The sequence below is a fragment of the Choloepus didactylus genome, chromosome 21 (assembly GCF_015220235.1).
Source record: "Choloepus didactylus isolate mChoDid1 chromosome 21, mChoDid1.pri, whole genome shotgun sequence".
Taxonomy (NCBI): domain Eukaryota; kingdom Metazoa; phylum Chordata; class Mammalia; order Pilosa; family Megalonychidae; genus Choloepus; species Choloepus didactylus.
Window position 1 is genome coordinate 36889334 of NC_051327.1, and position 17217 is coordinate 36906550.

The following is a 17217-nucleotide window of genomic DNA, read 5'->3' on the forward strand; positions in this document are numbered from 1 at the left end:
AGCTGGCATGCCCTTTGTGGCCTGGCCTTGGAAGTCACATACTATCCCTTCCACCCGAACCTGGTCACACATGTGGGAGAGGAGACACAAGTGTGTGAGCAGAGGTGGGAGGCTGTTTGGGGACCGTAATGGAGGCTGGCTACCACACAGCTACATGCTGTTTGCATGGCAGGTATCTTCTCATCGGTGGTTACGAATGCTGTGCAGCCTGTGCTTGAAGTCAGACCATGTTCCCAAACATACCTCGGGGCACAATCCATCCAGCTGTCCCCATAAAACACCCTGGACCTTGTTTTATTTTTTTAGATTAGTAAGGGAAGAGCTGGCTTCAAAGAGAAGAAATACTAGCTTTCAACTACAAAATGTGGCAGTTAAAAAATTAACATTGTGTGGCACATAGGTGCTAAGTAAATCTGTCTAGGGAACAAAGGATGATGGTAGCACTCTCCCAGAGGCTCTCCCAGATTGGGGGAAACCCACCCGCCAAGTTCAGACCAGAGAGGTGGCTCAGTGCTGCCTCCATTCGGGTGCAGCTGGGCTTCAGTCCGCCAGGCTAGGAGGGCACAACCCTGGGATTCTGGGGCCAGAGTGCTGGCTCTGGATAACATCCTGCCGGCCCTCAGAGGAGTGTCAGGATCAGGAAGTAGGTACCACTTGTGAAGTGCACACGTCTAGTCCTCCAGGTGGCTTTTCCCCACTGGGCAGTCTTTGCCTTGAGCCTGCATTCCCTGCAGCCAGGTCCCCACTGCCTCTCGGGGCCTGTGGGTGCCCTCAAAGCTTCAGGCCTCCCAGCTGGTCCGAGAGCCACGTGGGAAAACCAGCCACAAGAGGACAGCAGAGCGGGGTCCCGAGGCACTTTTTTCCTGGGGCTTGGATCGTGGATATTTGTGGTTCTCAACTGTTTTGATCCGTTTGGGGTATCCCTTTTTAATATCAGAAGATGCCTGGGCCTCTTCCTCCATGAAACTGTTGGCGCTTTTACTGTTTCCAACTGGTGAAGTATATAATAGCTGAAGGAGACTCTGAATTTAGTAAAACTTTAAATTTGGTTTTTATTATTTAGGCAGCATCTAATAAAAACAGCAAGCGTTGCTATTGAGGGCTCTTGGGCATCAGGCATCATGGTAAGCATTGTACCTGAAATGATCTCATTTAATCCTAGCAACCATGCAGTAGGTGCATCCCCATTTCGTAGATGAGGAAACTGAGGCATAGAAAGATTACATCACACAGCTAAGAAGTGGTAGTTATGAATCCAGGTCTGACAGTAGCCAAGATCAGTTCTTTTAACTCAGGTTGTGGACCCCTTTCTATTTTCTCTGAATCTGTAGTCCCTCATCCCTCCTTCCCCACTGGGAATCAGCCACTGCCTTAAGGTTCACCTTGGTGATATTTCTTTGTCTGATAGAATTCAGAAAGCTAGAGTAGGAGGCAGGCCGGCCTCATGGGTTTGTAACTCTTTTCTATTCTTTGTGTTTCAGCACACTAATGACTTTGCCCTATATACAGAAGCCATCAAATTTTTTAACCACCCTGAAAGCATGGTTAGAATTGCTGTAAGAACCATAACTTTGAATGTCTACAAAGGTAAGTTTCCCTACGAGCTCATGCCTCATCTGATTTCTGACTTGGCAACAAGTGCCCACTCTCCTGCATCTCTGCGTATGATTCTCAGGAAGGAACTAGGGAGCTAATTTATTATAAGTCATGATTCCTTGCCCCATGGAAGGCTTGTGCTTGTCGAACATTTAGTTGGCCCCCTACATCTATTTTTGCACCAACGACAACTGTGTATACTCAGTCCGTGCAGGTTCAGGTCTTGTTGAGTGTTGAGAGATGAGCATCGTCATGGCCTTAAAGAGGCACATGTGGGATTGGAGTGACCATGTTGTAAAAGCAGAGTTGTCTTTTAAATGTTGGGTTTTAATTTTTGTGTTTTGGCTTGTACAGCTAGGGGATATTTATCTGTCAAGAAACATATAAAGGCAGTTCATGTCATAAACAGCAGGGGGCAATATTGTCTCAGCCGGCTGCAAAGCTTAGCACTACCAAATTCCTCCTGTTTTAAGATATGCTTAAAGCTCAAAAAGTGCCGGCCGGAGGAAGCCATGCTAGCACAAAGGCTGGATGCCCTGGAAGTTCTCTGCCTAAGGCTGGGGTTATTTTCCCAACAGTCACTTGAGCTGGGACTCCGTTTTCCCAGGGATCAAAGAACTTTGAACATCAAGTGTAGGGATGTTATTAGGTGACAGTAATTGGGGGAGGGGGGTGGGAAGGCCTCGGGCCCTCCAGTCTAGTTCTGGGATTGCGTTAAATTTAAGAGCCTTTCTACCAGCCCAGTTGGGCCAATATGGAGGTCACAAACTGTGGGCCTGAGGGCCAAATCTGGCCTGCAGACGGGTTTTCATTGACTTTGCTGGTTTTTGAAAAGAAACATATTTGGTTGCCAATACTTAAAAATGGGGAGATCTTGTTTAAAAGTGTAGATTTCTGACTTGAAGATGTGTAGATCTGGTAACTCTGGGCCCACAGTCCTGTAAGACCCTGGGAAGCTGGTGCTGAGAAGCTGTGGCCACTTGGGAACCGAGGCCTGTGTCCCCCAGTTTACCTGGCAGGCTTCTGAGTTTGCGACTTGGTCCAAGCCGAGGCTCTGCATCCTGTTCTGTTTTCTCTTGTTCTCTCCTAACCTGTATCTTTAGATTTAGATGCCTCCTGCCCTCAGTCTCTATCCCTCTGCAAAAAGTCTCACCATCCCAGTTCCTAACCCTATTAACTGTTGTCTGTTTTTTGCCTTTCCTTCAATGACGATTCCCGTGTTCCTTATTGCAGTGTCATGTAAGTTATTAACCTCTGGTTTTCTGCTTTCTTAACTTATCCTTACATGCAAATCCAGGAAGCTTGCTTGAGAATGGTAGATTTCACTGTAGGCTAGCTAAAAGCTGTGCTGAGAAGTAGGCTCTTAAGTGCACTTTAGATGTTTAGCCCAATTTATTTGACTATTTCTAAAAATAGCATAAGAACTTCCTTGATGAATACAATTTTATGAATAAGATAAATATTTTCAAGTATTTCTGGGAAAGACAGAAAAGATTCAGGATGATAGTAGAGGGCTTTTTCATTGTGTGTATATGTTTTTTGTTTTTTTTTTTTTTAATTCCCCCCAAGTGATTTTCGGTAGCTTGACTTTTTTCTTTTCTTTTGTGAATTTTCTCAGTGGATAACCAGGCCATGCTGCACTATATCAGAGATAAAACTGCAGTTCCCTACTTCTCCAATTTGGTCTGGTTCATCGGGAGCCACGTGATTGAACTTGATAACTGTGTGCAGACTGATGAGGAGTAAGTGTCTCTCCCTGGTGCTCACTGGGTAGAGTGGGGGGGGGGGGGGGTAGATTTCAGGGAAAATTCATTTATCATTGAGGAGAAGGAAACACTAAAACCAAACTTATCTGCCTATTTATAGGCAGAGGGTGGACTTCCGTAATCTAAAAGATTCTGCCCACCTGTGAAGACAGTGGAACGTTGGAAACAACTCGGCTGCTTCACAGAAGGGGAATAGAGTAAATCAATTCAGACACCCATAGACAGAGGTGCTAGGTAGCTGGTAAAAAAAGATTAAGATGATCCATCAACTCATGAATGAATAAAGAAGATGTGGTATATCTATATGTTGGAATTTATTCACCCATAAAAAGGAATGGAGAACTGATACATGCTACAACATGGATGAACCTTGAAAACATGTTAAGTGAGAGTAGGCAGCCCCAAAGGACCAGTATTGTATGATTCCTCTTATATGAAATATCCAGAATAGGCAAATCCGTAGAGACAGATTTAGATAAGTAGCTCCTGGGGGCTGAAGAGGGTGGGGATGGGGGGTTGTGTGGAAATGGAGAGCAATCATTTGCTAATGAGTATATGGATTTTGGGGGAGGATGATGAAAATGTTCTAAAGTTGATTGTGGTGATGGTTGCACAACTGTGAATATACTAAAAACAGTTAAATTGCCTACGTTAAGTGGGTGAATTTTATGGTATGTGAATTAAGTCTCAATAAAGCTGTTAAAAAAAAAAAAAAAAAGATTAAGGTGGTGGTTTTCACCCTGGAGTAATGAACAGAAGCCCCAGAATGGGATTTCTCACCCTTGACACTGTTAACGTTCGGGGCTCAATAGTCTTTTGTTGTCAGGGGCTGTCCCCTGCATTGTAGGATGTTTAACAGCGTCCCCTGGCCTCTACCCGCTAGATGCCAGTAGCACACCCCACCCCCCATTTGTGACAATCCAAGGTGCCTCCAGACATTGCCACCTGTCCCTTTCCAGGCATAATTGCCCTTGGTTAGAATCCTGTGCCCCAGAGTGACAGATTTGCACACATCTGGTGAGAGGCACACCCCAGTGTGGTCAGGACTATGAAGGACCCAGGAAGGAGGTCTCCTGGGTGGGGAGGAAGGAGCTAGATCGAGTATTAGATCTGATATTGGGAAACAAGTAAGGATCAGTAGATGGCAGCTCTGATGGAGCATTTGGGAAAAATCAGGACCCCTATGGATATGGAAAATCATGGATGTAAAACATAATGAGGCACTTAACTCCAGACAGAACAAAAAGTTATGCAAGGAAGGAAATGATATAGTTTTCTATTTTGCTCTGCAGCGAACAGTTATAATGTCAACAGCAAATATTGGAAATTATTGAGGAAATAGGGGTGGAAGGAGCACAAAGAGGTCCACAGATAATATGTAAAATGGATCAATCACAAAATAGAGTCCCTGCAGATTTTTTAGAAATAGAGGAGGAACCATTTGCAGAAACCAAGTAATAGAGTTAAAACCTGCCTTCTCTATAGAGTGGGAAGGGGTGGCAAGAAGCTGCTGTATTTGGTTTCTGTATCCATCTGCGTATGTTATTTTAATAAGATATTTTTTTAAGTAAAAGTTTTAACAAAATGAGGTGCATTCAGCATCCCAATAGAGAAGAAATTCCACAATATCTCATTAAATGGGGAACAAGTTACAAAACATTATATATAGTGTTGGCATAGTGGATTCACAGGTACTTGTATTATTAGGATTTATAATATGTATTTGCTGTCTTTACTAAATATTTTATTAAAATTTAATAGAGGAAGAATTATTTAAACTTACATTAAAGAAGCAACATTGATTCTGTTTTTTTCTTATTTTTTTAAAGTATGTATAATTAGATGGATAGATATATAACACATGAGTTTTGCAGATGACTGTAAGGAAAGAATTTAAATGTATAAAAACAGATTGTAGGATTGTAAGAACCAAAATGTTAACAGTAGTTTTCTCTTAGTAGTGGGATTATAGGAGATATTCATTTTTTTGCTTTTCATTTTTTAGTCAATTTTCTATTTTCTAAAATGCCTATCCATTACTTGAGTAATAATGATAATATAAAATAAAGTCTTACCTTAGCTAGATTGCTCTCTGTAGGAGAAACACTTTTGGGGTGGTGACAGTGCTGGTCGTTCTGGGGATCCTTTTCTTTTGAAGTGTGGGGTGGATTCACCCCAGTTTCCCACTCAGCCTGTGCTTAACTGCAAGGGTCAGACCTCAGGGCAGGGTGGGGGCCGGGGTGGCGGGGGTGGGGGGGTGGGGGGGTGGTTGGGGCCGGTGGGAAGGGCGCGGCTGCTGAGGCCTGCTTCACTCTGCAGAACTCCTTGGGGCATTTTAATTAGAGAGGATTTGTTGCTACATTAATATTGCTTATCTTGGGAGCTGGGGGATCTTCCCACGTTGACCAGTGGCTGCTGTTGTGAAATGGCTTGCTAATAGCTTAGCTGTGGTGGTGGCCGGGGTATGAGTTGTACTGAGGCCTCCATCGGGTGGATCCCCAGAAGCCCTCCCAGTTGTCTCTTTGTGTTTCTTCCCAGTAGGGGCCAGGTTAGATGTCCCTTGAGACTCACTTGAATATTTGTAGAATGAAGACCCTGTGCCCTCAGTCTCGGGCTGCTGCGTTTGGGCCTGAGGGCCCCAGGCCTTGGCTTCCAGGCTGAGGTGGTCTCTCCTGGCAGGCACCGGAATCGGGGGAAACTGAGCGACCTGGTGGCCGAGCACCTGGACCACCTGCACTATCTCAACGACATCCTCATCATCAACTGCGAGTTCCTCAACGATGTGCTCACAGACCACCTGCTCAACCGGCTCTTCCTGCCCCTCTACGTGTACTCACTGGAGAACCAGGACAAGGTGGGCCTGTGGGGCCTGGACCCCTTGCTCCACAGGGGTCAGCTTCCCCAGGGGGCAAGCCCGGGCCGGGAGGACAGTCACCCGGGACCCAGCTGAGCCTTGCAAGGGACCAAGGCTGGGTGCCTGAGGGAGAGTTCTTTCAAAGCACACTAGTTCTCCTTTTCTCTTCCTGTGTGAGTGAGTGTGAGGGTGAGGGTGTATGTGTGTAAAAGAGAAAGAAAAGAAGATTACTGACTTGAGAAGGAAACAGAAAACCTTGTAGAGTTAGCTTTTTAGTTTCTATGCATCCTTCACTTGAGGACTTCCCTTCCCCGGCAACTTTTTCTGTGAGTCACCAGAGCTAATCGATTTGGAGAAGGGCCAGACAGCAACAGAACTTGCAGGGGAGGACTGGAAAGGTCCCCAGGCAGGGATCGTTCCTGGCCAGCAGGCCTCTGGATCCTTCCTGTGGACAGTGCTTGCTGACATGCATGTTCTCAGGCTCCTCTCCCCACTTTTAGGGGCTCTGGCCGATGTGTGGTGGGGTGAGACCAGGGAACCTGCATATTTCACCTGCTCCCCAGGTGATTCTGTGCTGGTGGTTCTCATCTCCCCCTATGGGAAATAATACTTCAGGGCAGGGAGTCCTCTGCCCAGCCCCTCCCAGGGCAAACAGGCAGGCAGGAGAACAGAGGCCCACAGAAGGGCAGTGCACAGCCAGCTGGTTCTCCTGGAGGGGCTTCTACCTGTACAGATTGTCCCAGGAGGCTGGGTTTTCTTTTCAGAGGCAGAACATGGGGATTCTCACTCAGAATAAGTAGAGAAAATTGCAACCCTAACTGTATCTACTAGAGGCAGCTATTTGGGGCATAGAAAAAGTACAGGAATTGGAGCTTTCAGATCTGGATTCAAACTCGGTCTTCCCTTTTCCGGCTGTGAGGCCTCAGACAAGGCAGTTAACCTCTCTGAGCCTGTTTGGCTGCAAAACAAGGATCCAGAAGATCTCTCTCACAGTTACTTGGACACAGGGAAGCTTGGTACATATGAGGGGCTTTTTCTAGGCCAGAGTGCTGCAAACCTTCCCCTGTATCCCCAGTTTTGAAAGCCCCTCCCCGAGAACAGCCCTCCTGGGGCTGGGGCTTTCAGTGGCCCAGCTGGGGGAAATTAACATTCTTGGTAATTTAAGGAGCAAGTTTTTCCTCTTGGATCCAGCTTCTAATCCGTGACTAAACTGAAAGATTTCTCAGGTGAAGAAAGAGTGGTCTTGTAAACGGAATTAAATAGGATTAGGTTGCAAATGTATTTTGCAAAGCGGACTTCTGAGTAGCACCAGGGGAAGGGCAGCTTTAGGGTCATGGAGGAAGTCATCGGGACAGGAAGCCTCTCTTTTAGCAGATGGCTTTTGACTTCAGCCATTTTGTGTGGCTCACTTGTGTGACTTAGATTTCCCTCTCTCTCTTTCCCCCTAACCTTCACTAGGGAGGAGAACGACCGAAAATCAGCCTGCCCGTCTCTCTCTACCTTCTGTCACAGGTATGTCCTATCGCTCGCCCGTGTCCCCACCATATTTGTGACACTGCTGTCTTTCAGAACTTCCCCAGGCTGCATTGCCTGTCTTCTCTCAGTGCCCCCAGCTCGAAATACAATGTCAATAAAATGAGAGGGGGATTCTGTTATCCAGACACTGACAGGAGCTGATGTTCATCTCCTTCATGGTGGGGAATGGAGGTTTAAAGAAAAACGAAAAGAAATCAAACCTGGCCCTCATGTAGTTGATTTTTACAGTGGGGACCAAGGTTTCCAAAACAGCTAATTACCCTGGGAATGTGGATTGTGTGCATTTTATTCTCAGCATTTTGAAATTAGCCCCAAACTGCAGGACCCAGTGTGTACATACACACAGCAGCCTTGAGGCAAAAAGACTTCCTGTAACAAAGACGCTTTTTTAAGGCTTTTGTCGTGGTTCTAGTTCCCAGATTTCTTACCTTCTGGAAGGTACCTTGTAGCAGCCTCAGCTTCCAGATTTGTGACTTGAGCCAATTTGTCTGCCTTCCCCCCCTTAAGCAAGCGTGTTTCCTTCTTGTAATTATGTAATATTTACAAGAAGGGAAAAACTCCATGGTGACCCAGTTACATAACTTTAAAAATATTTTTATTAAGAGCAGTCCAGACTGTCAAGCCATCTCATTAGACTGTCAAACAGTCAAACGTTTGACAGAGCTGTTTCCACTTCTGCAGTGGCACAGGTATTTATTGCTTTGATCAGAGAATGTCCTTCTAACTGGATCTTTGGGCCCTTCCTGTCTCCTGTTGGCCTGAGAAGAGAGATTCAGGCTTGGCCTCCTCCTAGTAGGGAGGGGATCAGGATCCGGATGTGGCCCAAGCCCCATTCACATCTCAGAGCCTTGTTCCGGCAGCTCTGTTTGTTCAGAGCTCTGCCACAGGGTGGCTCAGTCTGAATGCCCCTCTGTGCCACAGAGCTTGGTGCACACCCCAGCCTCCCCTGGCAGCATTTTCTGCCGCCTCTTTACAAATCCACCAGTATCTCCTGCTTGGGATTCTGGGAGTCTGGCAGGACTTGGTAGGCCAGATGCTCAGCCACAGGAATCCCTTGCAAAACATCCTCAGGGCTCTTTCAGCTCTCAGAGCACTGCATGGTGGGGTCCTGTCCGAGGAGCACGGCCACCAAAGCCCCACAGCACTGGCAACTAGGGGCAGCGGGCTCAGGCCATGCCTCTCTCCCGTTTTCTCAATGAAAGACTAGTAGTAGCTCAGGCACCTAATTAATTATTTCAACATCTCCCAGAAAGCATAGTTGGCAATTCAGTGTTTCTCAGACTTGAGCAACAGACCCCCTTTAAAGATAAAAGATCCAAGCCCTTCCTCCTCCTGCCTTTTTACTTGGTTTTACTGTAATATTGCCTAATTAGGTAACACCCTAAAATCTGGTATAAATTCCTTGTCCTTAACTCCCTACATCACTGTATAATCAAAGCATACTTACAAATTATTTTACAAGCTGAGCTACAAAACCAATATAATTCACATTAACAATGTTAATTTAGTGCAACTGGTGATGTCGACCTCCTGAAACTAAGCGAGCATGGTGTGGACAGCGTGGCCTGACTCATTGAGTCTGCACATGTTTCCGCTTACATGTCTGACCTCCCCTGCTCCCACCTCCTCCTTTTCCTGGTCAGAGCATCAGGAACCAGCTCCGAGTGTGGGAGTCTGCAGGCACACATCGCTTGCCCTTTGTTCACTGGGCCTTAGTTGGTGCTCATGGAATGTTCATGGACTGAATAAAAGATGAATGGTCAATTAAGGTAACATTCACACCTGGTGCATGATGAATATTTAAATACTTGTGGAAGGAATAAATGAACTCAGTGGTTTGGGATTTTGAAGGTGAGAACAGTCATCCTTATCACGCCGGCCTCTCACAGCCCCAAACACGGGTGAACTCATCAGCGCCAACTGTATTGTCTCTGTGCTGGCAGAGGGCTCCCTGGCACCTTAAAAACAGATGTGCTTTTTTAGGCAGGCACCACATTTGACTGTTCTGCCTGTACCTTTTATCCAGTTTGAATTGTATTTATTTTTCTTTGAACAGTATATTCACCCAATCGAACAGGGCAAAATGACATTTAGGGACAAGGCTCCCTCTCACCCCTGGGCCCCAGACACCTGTCCTGTGCCCCAGAAACAACCAATAGTTATGTTTTTTTTTTTTTACCTATATTTTAAAATAAAGTTTTAAAGTTCAAAGTTCAAACAGGTGATAGTCAAGTTTCCTTTCCACTTCTGGTCACACTCCTAGTTTCTATCCCCAATGACAACTACAGTTATAGGATTCTTGTGTGTCCTTCCAGAGACATTCTATCCCAGGTCTCATCTGGAGTGGTTTCACTCTTTAGGGGACATTTGGCTGTGTCCGGAGACAGTTTTGGTTGTCATGACTGGGGTGGGGGTTGGGGGGTGCTATGACATCTAATGGGTAGTGGCCAGGATGCTGCTGAACAGCCTGCAGTGCACGGATGGGCCCCACAGCAGCGAAATACCTGGCCCGAAACATCAGTAGTGCCAAGGTTGAGAAAACCTGTTCTGTGCATATATAAGCAAAACCAACGTGAGCATGCATACATGCATGCACGTGCACACCCTTTTTATACAGAGGGTAGATGCACCACCCACTGTCTATGCCTTGTCTTTATATTTTAAAACCCAAAAAAAAAAAAAATCAAAAAACAAAAATCAGTGGAAGGAAGGAGGGAAGGAGGGAGGGAGGGAAGGAAGGAAGGAAGGAAGGAAGGAAGGATGAGCCACACGAGCCAGAAACGGCTGCAGTCCTGCCAGAATTCCAACCTGGAAGGACTGTGCTGTCAGATGGCCCAGCTGCTCCACCCTCTTGCCCAATGTTAGGAATGGCTTGAGGAACCAAGGCATTCAAAACCTAATAGCAGGTGTGTTGCCACACTTGCCAACTTTGCAAGTCATTTTTTTTTAATTCAGTTTTATTGAAATATATTCACATAACATACAGTCATCCATGGTGTACAATCAACTGTTCACAGTATTATCATAGAGTTATGCATTCATCACCCCAATGCATTCCCGAACATTTTCCCTACATCGGAAAGAACCAGAACAAGAATAAAAAATAAAAGCAAAAAAGAACACCCAAATCATCTCCCCCCATCCCACCGCATCCTCCATTCAGCTTCTGTTCCCATCCCTCCACCCATCCATCCATACACTAGACAAAGGGAGTGTGGTCTACAAGGCTTTCACAATTGCACTGTCACCGCTTGTAAGCTGCATTGTTACACAGTCGTCTTCAGGAGTCCAGGCTATTGGATTGGAGCTCGACAGTTTGAGGTATTTACTTCTGTCTGTTCCAGTACATTGAAACCTAAAAAAGGTTATCTATATAGTGCATAAGAGTGCCCACCAGAGTGACCTCTCGACTCAATTTAGAATCTCTCAGCCACTGAAACTTTATTTTGTTTCATTTTGCATCCCCCTTTTGGTCAAGAAAATGTTCTCAATCCCACGATGTCCAGTCCAGGCTTATCCTCATGAGTCATATCCTGCGTTGCCAGGGAGACTTACACCCCTGGGAGTCAGGTCCCACGTAGGGGGGAGGGCAGTGAGATCACCTGCTGAGGTGGTGCAAGCCAGTTTTGAATGCCTTGGTTCCTCAAGCCATTCCTAACATTGGGCAAGAGGGTGGAGCAGCTGGGCCATCTGACAGCACAGTCCTTCCAGGTTGGCATTCTGGCAGGACTGCAGCCATTTCTGGCTCGTGTGGCTCATCTTTCCTTCCTTCCTTCCTTCCTTCCCTCCCTCCCTCCCTCCTTCCCTCCTTCCTTCCTTCCTTCCACTGATTTTTTTTTTTTTTTGAAACTAATAATAGCTAGTATTTATTGAGCACTTTCTATGTGCCGGGCACTGTTTTGTTTTTTATTTTTAAAAACATTTTATTGTGGTAACATATAAAACAAAATTTGGCATTTTAACCAAAATTTTAATGATTAATTACATTCATAGTGCTGTGTTACCATAACCACCATCCATTACCAGAACCTTTTCATCAGTCCAAACAGGAACTCTGGTCCCATTAAGCAATAACTCCCCCTCTTGCCTCCCCTTACCCCAGGTCGTGTGGCTTTTGTTCCCCACAGTTCCCACACCTGTCAATGCTGCCTTAAATCCCAGTGTGCTGAAACCCATGACAGAGGTCAGAGCTGGTTCCAGTGATGGAATCTCTAACACACCCTTTGCCAAGTCCTTGACTGGAATAAGATGCACCAGCCCCATTCCCATATGGCTAAGGTATTGGGACGGTGCCTTCTAGTGTTATTATAATTGAATTTGACACAAAAATGCCTGTGGAAAGGAAGGAGTGTGCTGGTTTGGTTGTTCCTTTCCCATGTTGCTCCATTTAAGCCAGATTTGGCTTTAACCAGCCATGGTAGACATTCTCGCCTTAATGTGATTTCTTCTGATAAAGAACAGCCAGCCAAATAGGGAACAGTCTGAAGGAGGAGCAGACCTCTCAGGGAGAAGACCGGTAACTTATTTCTTCTAAATGTGACCCATTCTTTGAATGTTGCCTCACAGTGATTGCTGCTTAATGTGGAATTTCAGTAGCCCAGCCCAGTTGTTTCAGATTGAGGAAGGAAGAGGGTAAAAGATTGCACACTTTAATGCAAATCCCATTTCTTCTTTTTAATCAGGTCTTCCTAATTATACATCATGCACCACTGGTGAACTCATTAGCTGAGGTCATTCTGAACGGCGATCTGTCTGAGATGTATGCCAAGCCTGAGCAAGATGTTCAGAGAACTTCTGTAAGTCATTGTTAGCTTTGAGACTGCTTCTTACCCTGGATAAGAAACCCTAGTTCATTTTGTTAATGAGTGTCTTTCCCTAAAATCAGAATCCAGTGTTCTGCTCGTACAGCAGTGATGATGCATAAGCTGGTCTGGGATTCAGGGACCTAATCAGAGTCTTGAAATGCAAACCCAGATATCTGGGGTCATGTCCTAACCGTAGGTTTGGTTGAACCTGTGTTAGTGAACCTGAAATTACACCACTCTGGGCCTCAGGTTGCATATCTATGGGACAGAATGAGAGACTGTGTAGGAAAGGATCTTGTAAACTTGAAAGCACATGTATCTGCAGTGGCTAGGCTGGGGACATCTATGAATGAAGCGAGCCCGAGTGAGAATGGCAGGGCATGGTGGGGACGGTGGCAGATAGGAGCTCATATGTTTCCGTGGTGAGCAGTCTGCTGTTCCACCCCAGCCTACAGTTCTGCAGGAATTTGGGAAGCAGCATGTCAGGTCACCTCTGCATTTTTATGTAAAAACATCCCAATTTTTAAGTTAAGAACTGTGGCCCAGATAGAGCATGTCTGTGGTCCTTAAGAAGGCTTGAGTTTGTACTTTGTGCCCATGACTAAAGGAAAACAACCTGGTGACCATGAGGAGGCCTTCTGCCCAGGCTTTCCCAGCTCTGATTATCTTCTCTGCCTTCCCTTGTGTGAACTGTGCTCCAGGGCTGCCTTCATGATGGTCCAGCCCGCTTTTCCCCCAGCATGCCCTGTGTTTCTGCCTCTGTACCTATGCCATTGTCAGACCCATTGCCTGGAAGGCCCTTGCTTCTAGTTTTTCCTTCTCTAGAGACAGGATCTTACTCACCCTAAGCTTACGGGCAGGCATCTTCTCTGTCATTATGTCTGCCATAGCATGGGCTTGGCAGATGTTTAAGATGACGTTGAGTGCTCAGAACAAAGGCTTGTTTTCTAAGAGTCCCATCTCTGCAGCCAGGTTGTCAGGGCAGTGGCCTCACAGGTCAAAGGCTGCTGCTGCCCTGAGTGGGGTGGAATGTGATCCTGTTGCTGAAAGGCCTCAACGGCAGGGAGCACTATAACAAGAGGCTCCTGCCTTTCTGGGTTTTCCGGTGCATAATGGTTTGGCTGGGCTGGTTTGCTATTCAGTGGAGGATTTGGAGCCTCCGAAAAGGTTCCCAGAAACTTTCTGTCCTTGGTGGTGGTGGCAGCGTTCATTCAGCTGAATTTGAATGGAGCCTTTTCACTGCCCCTGTCTGGCCTGTCCCTTCACTGATTCATTCAGCAAGTGTTTATTAAGCCCTTTCTTTGGACCAGGCATCATGTTAGTTCTGGGGATATCCAAAAATGTAAGTAATCTCTGCCGTAATGGAGCCTCCATCTAGTAGGAAAGACAGACGTTGGTCAAATAGGTCACTAACTTCCCTGTCTCAAGTCCTCGAAGTGCTCTGAAGGGAAGGGGTGGGAGTTTGCCGAGAGGATTTCAGCTGAGGGTGACGGAGGTTGACAAGTGTTGAACAGGAAAGACTTTCCTTGGTGGTCCACCTCATGACGAGGCTTCGCTCAGGAAAATGTGGAGTTGACTCAGTGTTCGTGGAGCTGGAGGTATTGCTCTGCAGCTTTCTTAAACAGCTTTTGCTGAATGAATGCAAGTAACAGGATGCCGAGTTAGCAGTCAGCAGGGCCTCCCAGTCAGCGCTGCCAAGTCCCAGGCCAGCCGGGTGACCTGGGGCACATTGTCTCAGCCTGTTTGGAAAGCAGGAAGAGCGAGCCCTACTCTGCAGGACTCTTGGCGAGGATGAGAAGAAAATATATTTAAAGTGCCTAAGGGGCCTGATGGGTTGCAGCCTGGCCCTCAGACCTGTTCACTTGGCCCTCACAGTGTTTAAAAGAAAATGGTATTAATTGCCAACATTTAAGATTTAGGAAGTTTTGCATGAAAGTCCAGCTGTCTGAATTCTCTTGAACAGTCGTAAGATCTGGTCCCCATAGTGCCATGGTTTAGCAGGTGGCTTTGCCGAAGCTGCCCCCTTGGACGGAGCCTGCATTCTCTGTTCCATTTGCCCAGTACCCACCCAGCCCGCTGCTGACTCGCACTACGTTACGCTCATAACCACATGTGATAGCCTGGGTCCCTTTGGGCTGCCTTTTGTAGCATGATTTCACATCTCCAAGATAACTCCTAAGGTCTTGCCAAGGAATGACTCTATGAGACACTCACTATGGGGCTGAAGTTAGACTTGGTGAACCAAGAGATGAACCCAGAAATTGGTGGGATTCTGGAGTTTGCAGTTGTTTTTATGAAATGGAAGTTTTCACTGAGGTGGTTGTACATTCATATGCAATTGTGAGAAGTAACACAGAGAGATTCCCAGTCCCCTTTACCCAGCTTCCCCCAATGGTAACATCTTGTAGAACTATGGGACGAGATCACAAGCTAGATATTGATGTTAATACGTGGGGTTGACAATTTTAACAAAAGCAAATTGCAGAAAGTTACCAGCAATCTGTCAGTTTAGGATCCCCACTTTAGTTGAACCCTGTAACTGGAGGGAGTGTTTTGCTGTCTTTCTCCCGATGGCATTCTCCTGGGACTAAGGTCCTGCCCCCCGTTGAAACACACGACCCATTGTAGCGGGTGCCTAAGCTGAAAATGAGACTGTTTCAAGTGTGGAAGGAACTGCCAGCCAGAGTGAAAGTGTCAGCTTTCTACTTCTGGTTATTGCCTTTTCCCGGGAGCAACACAGAAGTCTGTTGTATTCTAGCAACCACAGTTAAAATTCGGGAAGAGCACAAGGTGACTCTGCTCTCCCACTTGGTTGACGGTAGTCTCGGTTAACTTCACCTTCCTTCCCTGTGAGTGAGAACGGTCTCCTATTGTTTCCTGTCTGACTCGGATGTGGTTTGATCATACTTGTTTTAAGTTTCTTGGTCTTTTTTAACCTACTTTCTCTTTCCCGTAATTTGTAGATAATTTACTGGTATTGCTTCATTTTTACCAGCAGACCTTTCACCAAACCAAACCAAAATTGAAGAGGAGAGAGACAGAGGGGAGAGCACAGTTATTTGAAAGGACTGTAATCTAAGGTTACATTTAAAGCACATCAGCATGGTTAGAAAATTGTCTAATTGAAATTCATCTGCACATTGAAATTGTGTTTCCTGCTAAGGGATAATTCTTGCTATCATCCTATTGCCGAGCAGATAGTTTCTCGTCTTGGGAAACAGAGTAAGAGAACACTAATTCTGAAACTGCTACCATCTCATTACTTTTGCATATTGTACATATAGATTAGATTATGGTGTGTGCATCAGTACCTGGGGCATCTTTTTTTCAAAGAGATATTTTTCCTCCTGGGTTTCTGCAGAATAGTTGCCTTCCGTTCAGATCGGTGCATCTGTTCCCTCAGCTGCTGCCCTTGATGTGCCTGTGCTGAGAGGCTGGGGATGCAGCGTGCTGAGGAAGGTGTGCTCCCTGCCCTTCCTGGGTTCTCGTCCCCTTGTGAACTCAGGGGACCGGGTCTGGGCGATCTCCGCTTCACAGGGAGACACTTGGGAGGTGTGAACGAGTCACACGGTCTCTTGTGACGTTCATAATGATTCTCAGAACAGAAATAGCCTCAGTGTCCGACCTTGATGTGCCTGCCACCTTCTCTTCTGTCTTGGCGGTAGGGCTCCGGAGAAGGGGTGGTGGAATGGCTGCTCGGGGTGCTGTGCCATGTTCCGCCTCAGGAGAGGTCTAGTGGAGTGTAGCCGGACTGCCTGGGTCCCAGCCCGGCCCCTTGCTTGGCAGGTGTGTGGCCTCGGGCAAGTTAGTCCACCTCCGCCGGCCTCAGTCTCCTCACCTCTAACATGCGAATAGCGGCAACTTGTCTCCTGGGTTTGTGATGAGGATTAAATGCAGTGGGAAGTGCTCATTCCGGAGCCTAGCACACATCAAGTGCTTAAATGGTAGATGCTGTAGTTATGATGGTCTTAGTTTCTGAGGCTGTGGAATAACCACGGCACCCCCTATTGGGACCTACCTTCTTGGACTGGCTAGCCAGTCTGTGAACTGATGAATACAGTGTGTTCCTCGGGAGTGCCTTACAGCCAGACCCAAAAGGCGTAAAGGGGCTCAGTGTTAGCGAGGACGATGACAGCACTATTGTGAAACATGGCCATGTATTGGCAGTGGTCTGAGGCCCCTGTGTACTTTCTGGGCCCTGTGACTCAGCCGGCCCCAGCTTTAACTTCTGCAAAGTGCAAACACTTAACCAGTTAACGTGTATTTTCATAGCTGGGTGGCTGTGACTTCCCAGTGGGGACTGAGGATTCTGGGGCAGAATAGGCAGCCTTATCCCCAAATGAGGATGTTAACCATCTCTGTACATTCCAGACTCTCGTCTGCCCAGGTGGGTTGGCCTCTGGATGATTCTCTTTGGGATCTGAAAAAGTGAACACACACCTAAAATGTTAGCCACCAGCTCTCAGCGTGACACCTGTCGCTCCTGGTAGCTGTCCCTGGGCATAACAGACGACTCCGCTAGGGTGCAGCACGTGGAGCTAGCAGCTAGAAAAGCCTCAGCCTTGCTTCTCTGGGCTTCTGTGCTGGCAGATTCAGAACATCAGTAATTGGCCTGATCTTCTGGTTGCTGCTGCAGGGTTCTCTTTCCCGCATGGCTGTC

The 17217-nt window shown here is 46.6% G+C and overlaps 1 protein-coding gene across 7 annotated transcripts in view; it reads left to right on the top strand.

Annotated features, from left to right (window-relative positions):
• CLEC16A (C-type lectin domain containing 16A) overlaps positions 1–17217 on the top strand; it is a 228115-nt gene that overhangs the window by 24771 nt on the left and 186127 nt on the right. For 4 of the 7 annotated variants that reach the window (XM_037815367.1, XM_037815369.1, XM_037815363.1 and 1 more), the window contains exons 5-10: positions 1482–1587; positions 2830–2835; positions 3215–3338; positions 6042–6216; positions 7675–7728; positions 12435–12548. In XM_037815367.1, coding sequence (XP_037671295.1) covers positions 1482–1587; positions 2830–2835; positions 3215–3338; positions 6042–6216; positions 7675–7728; positions 12435–12548 — 579 coding nt within the window. The remainder of the gene's footprint in view (positions 1–1481; positions 1588–2829; positions 2836–3214; positions 3339–6041; positions 6217–7674; positions 7729–12434; positions 12549–17217) is intronic. The other 3 variants (XM_037815364.1, XM_037815366.1, XM_037815370.1) reach the window with 1 other exon arrangement.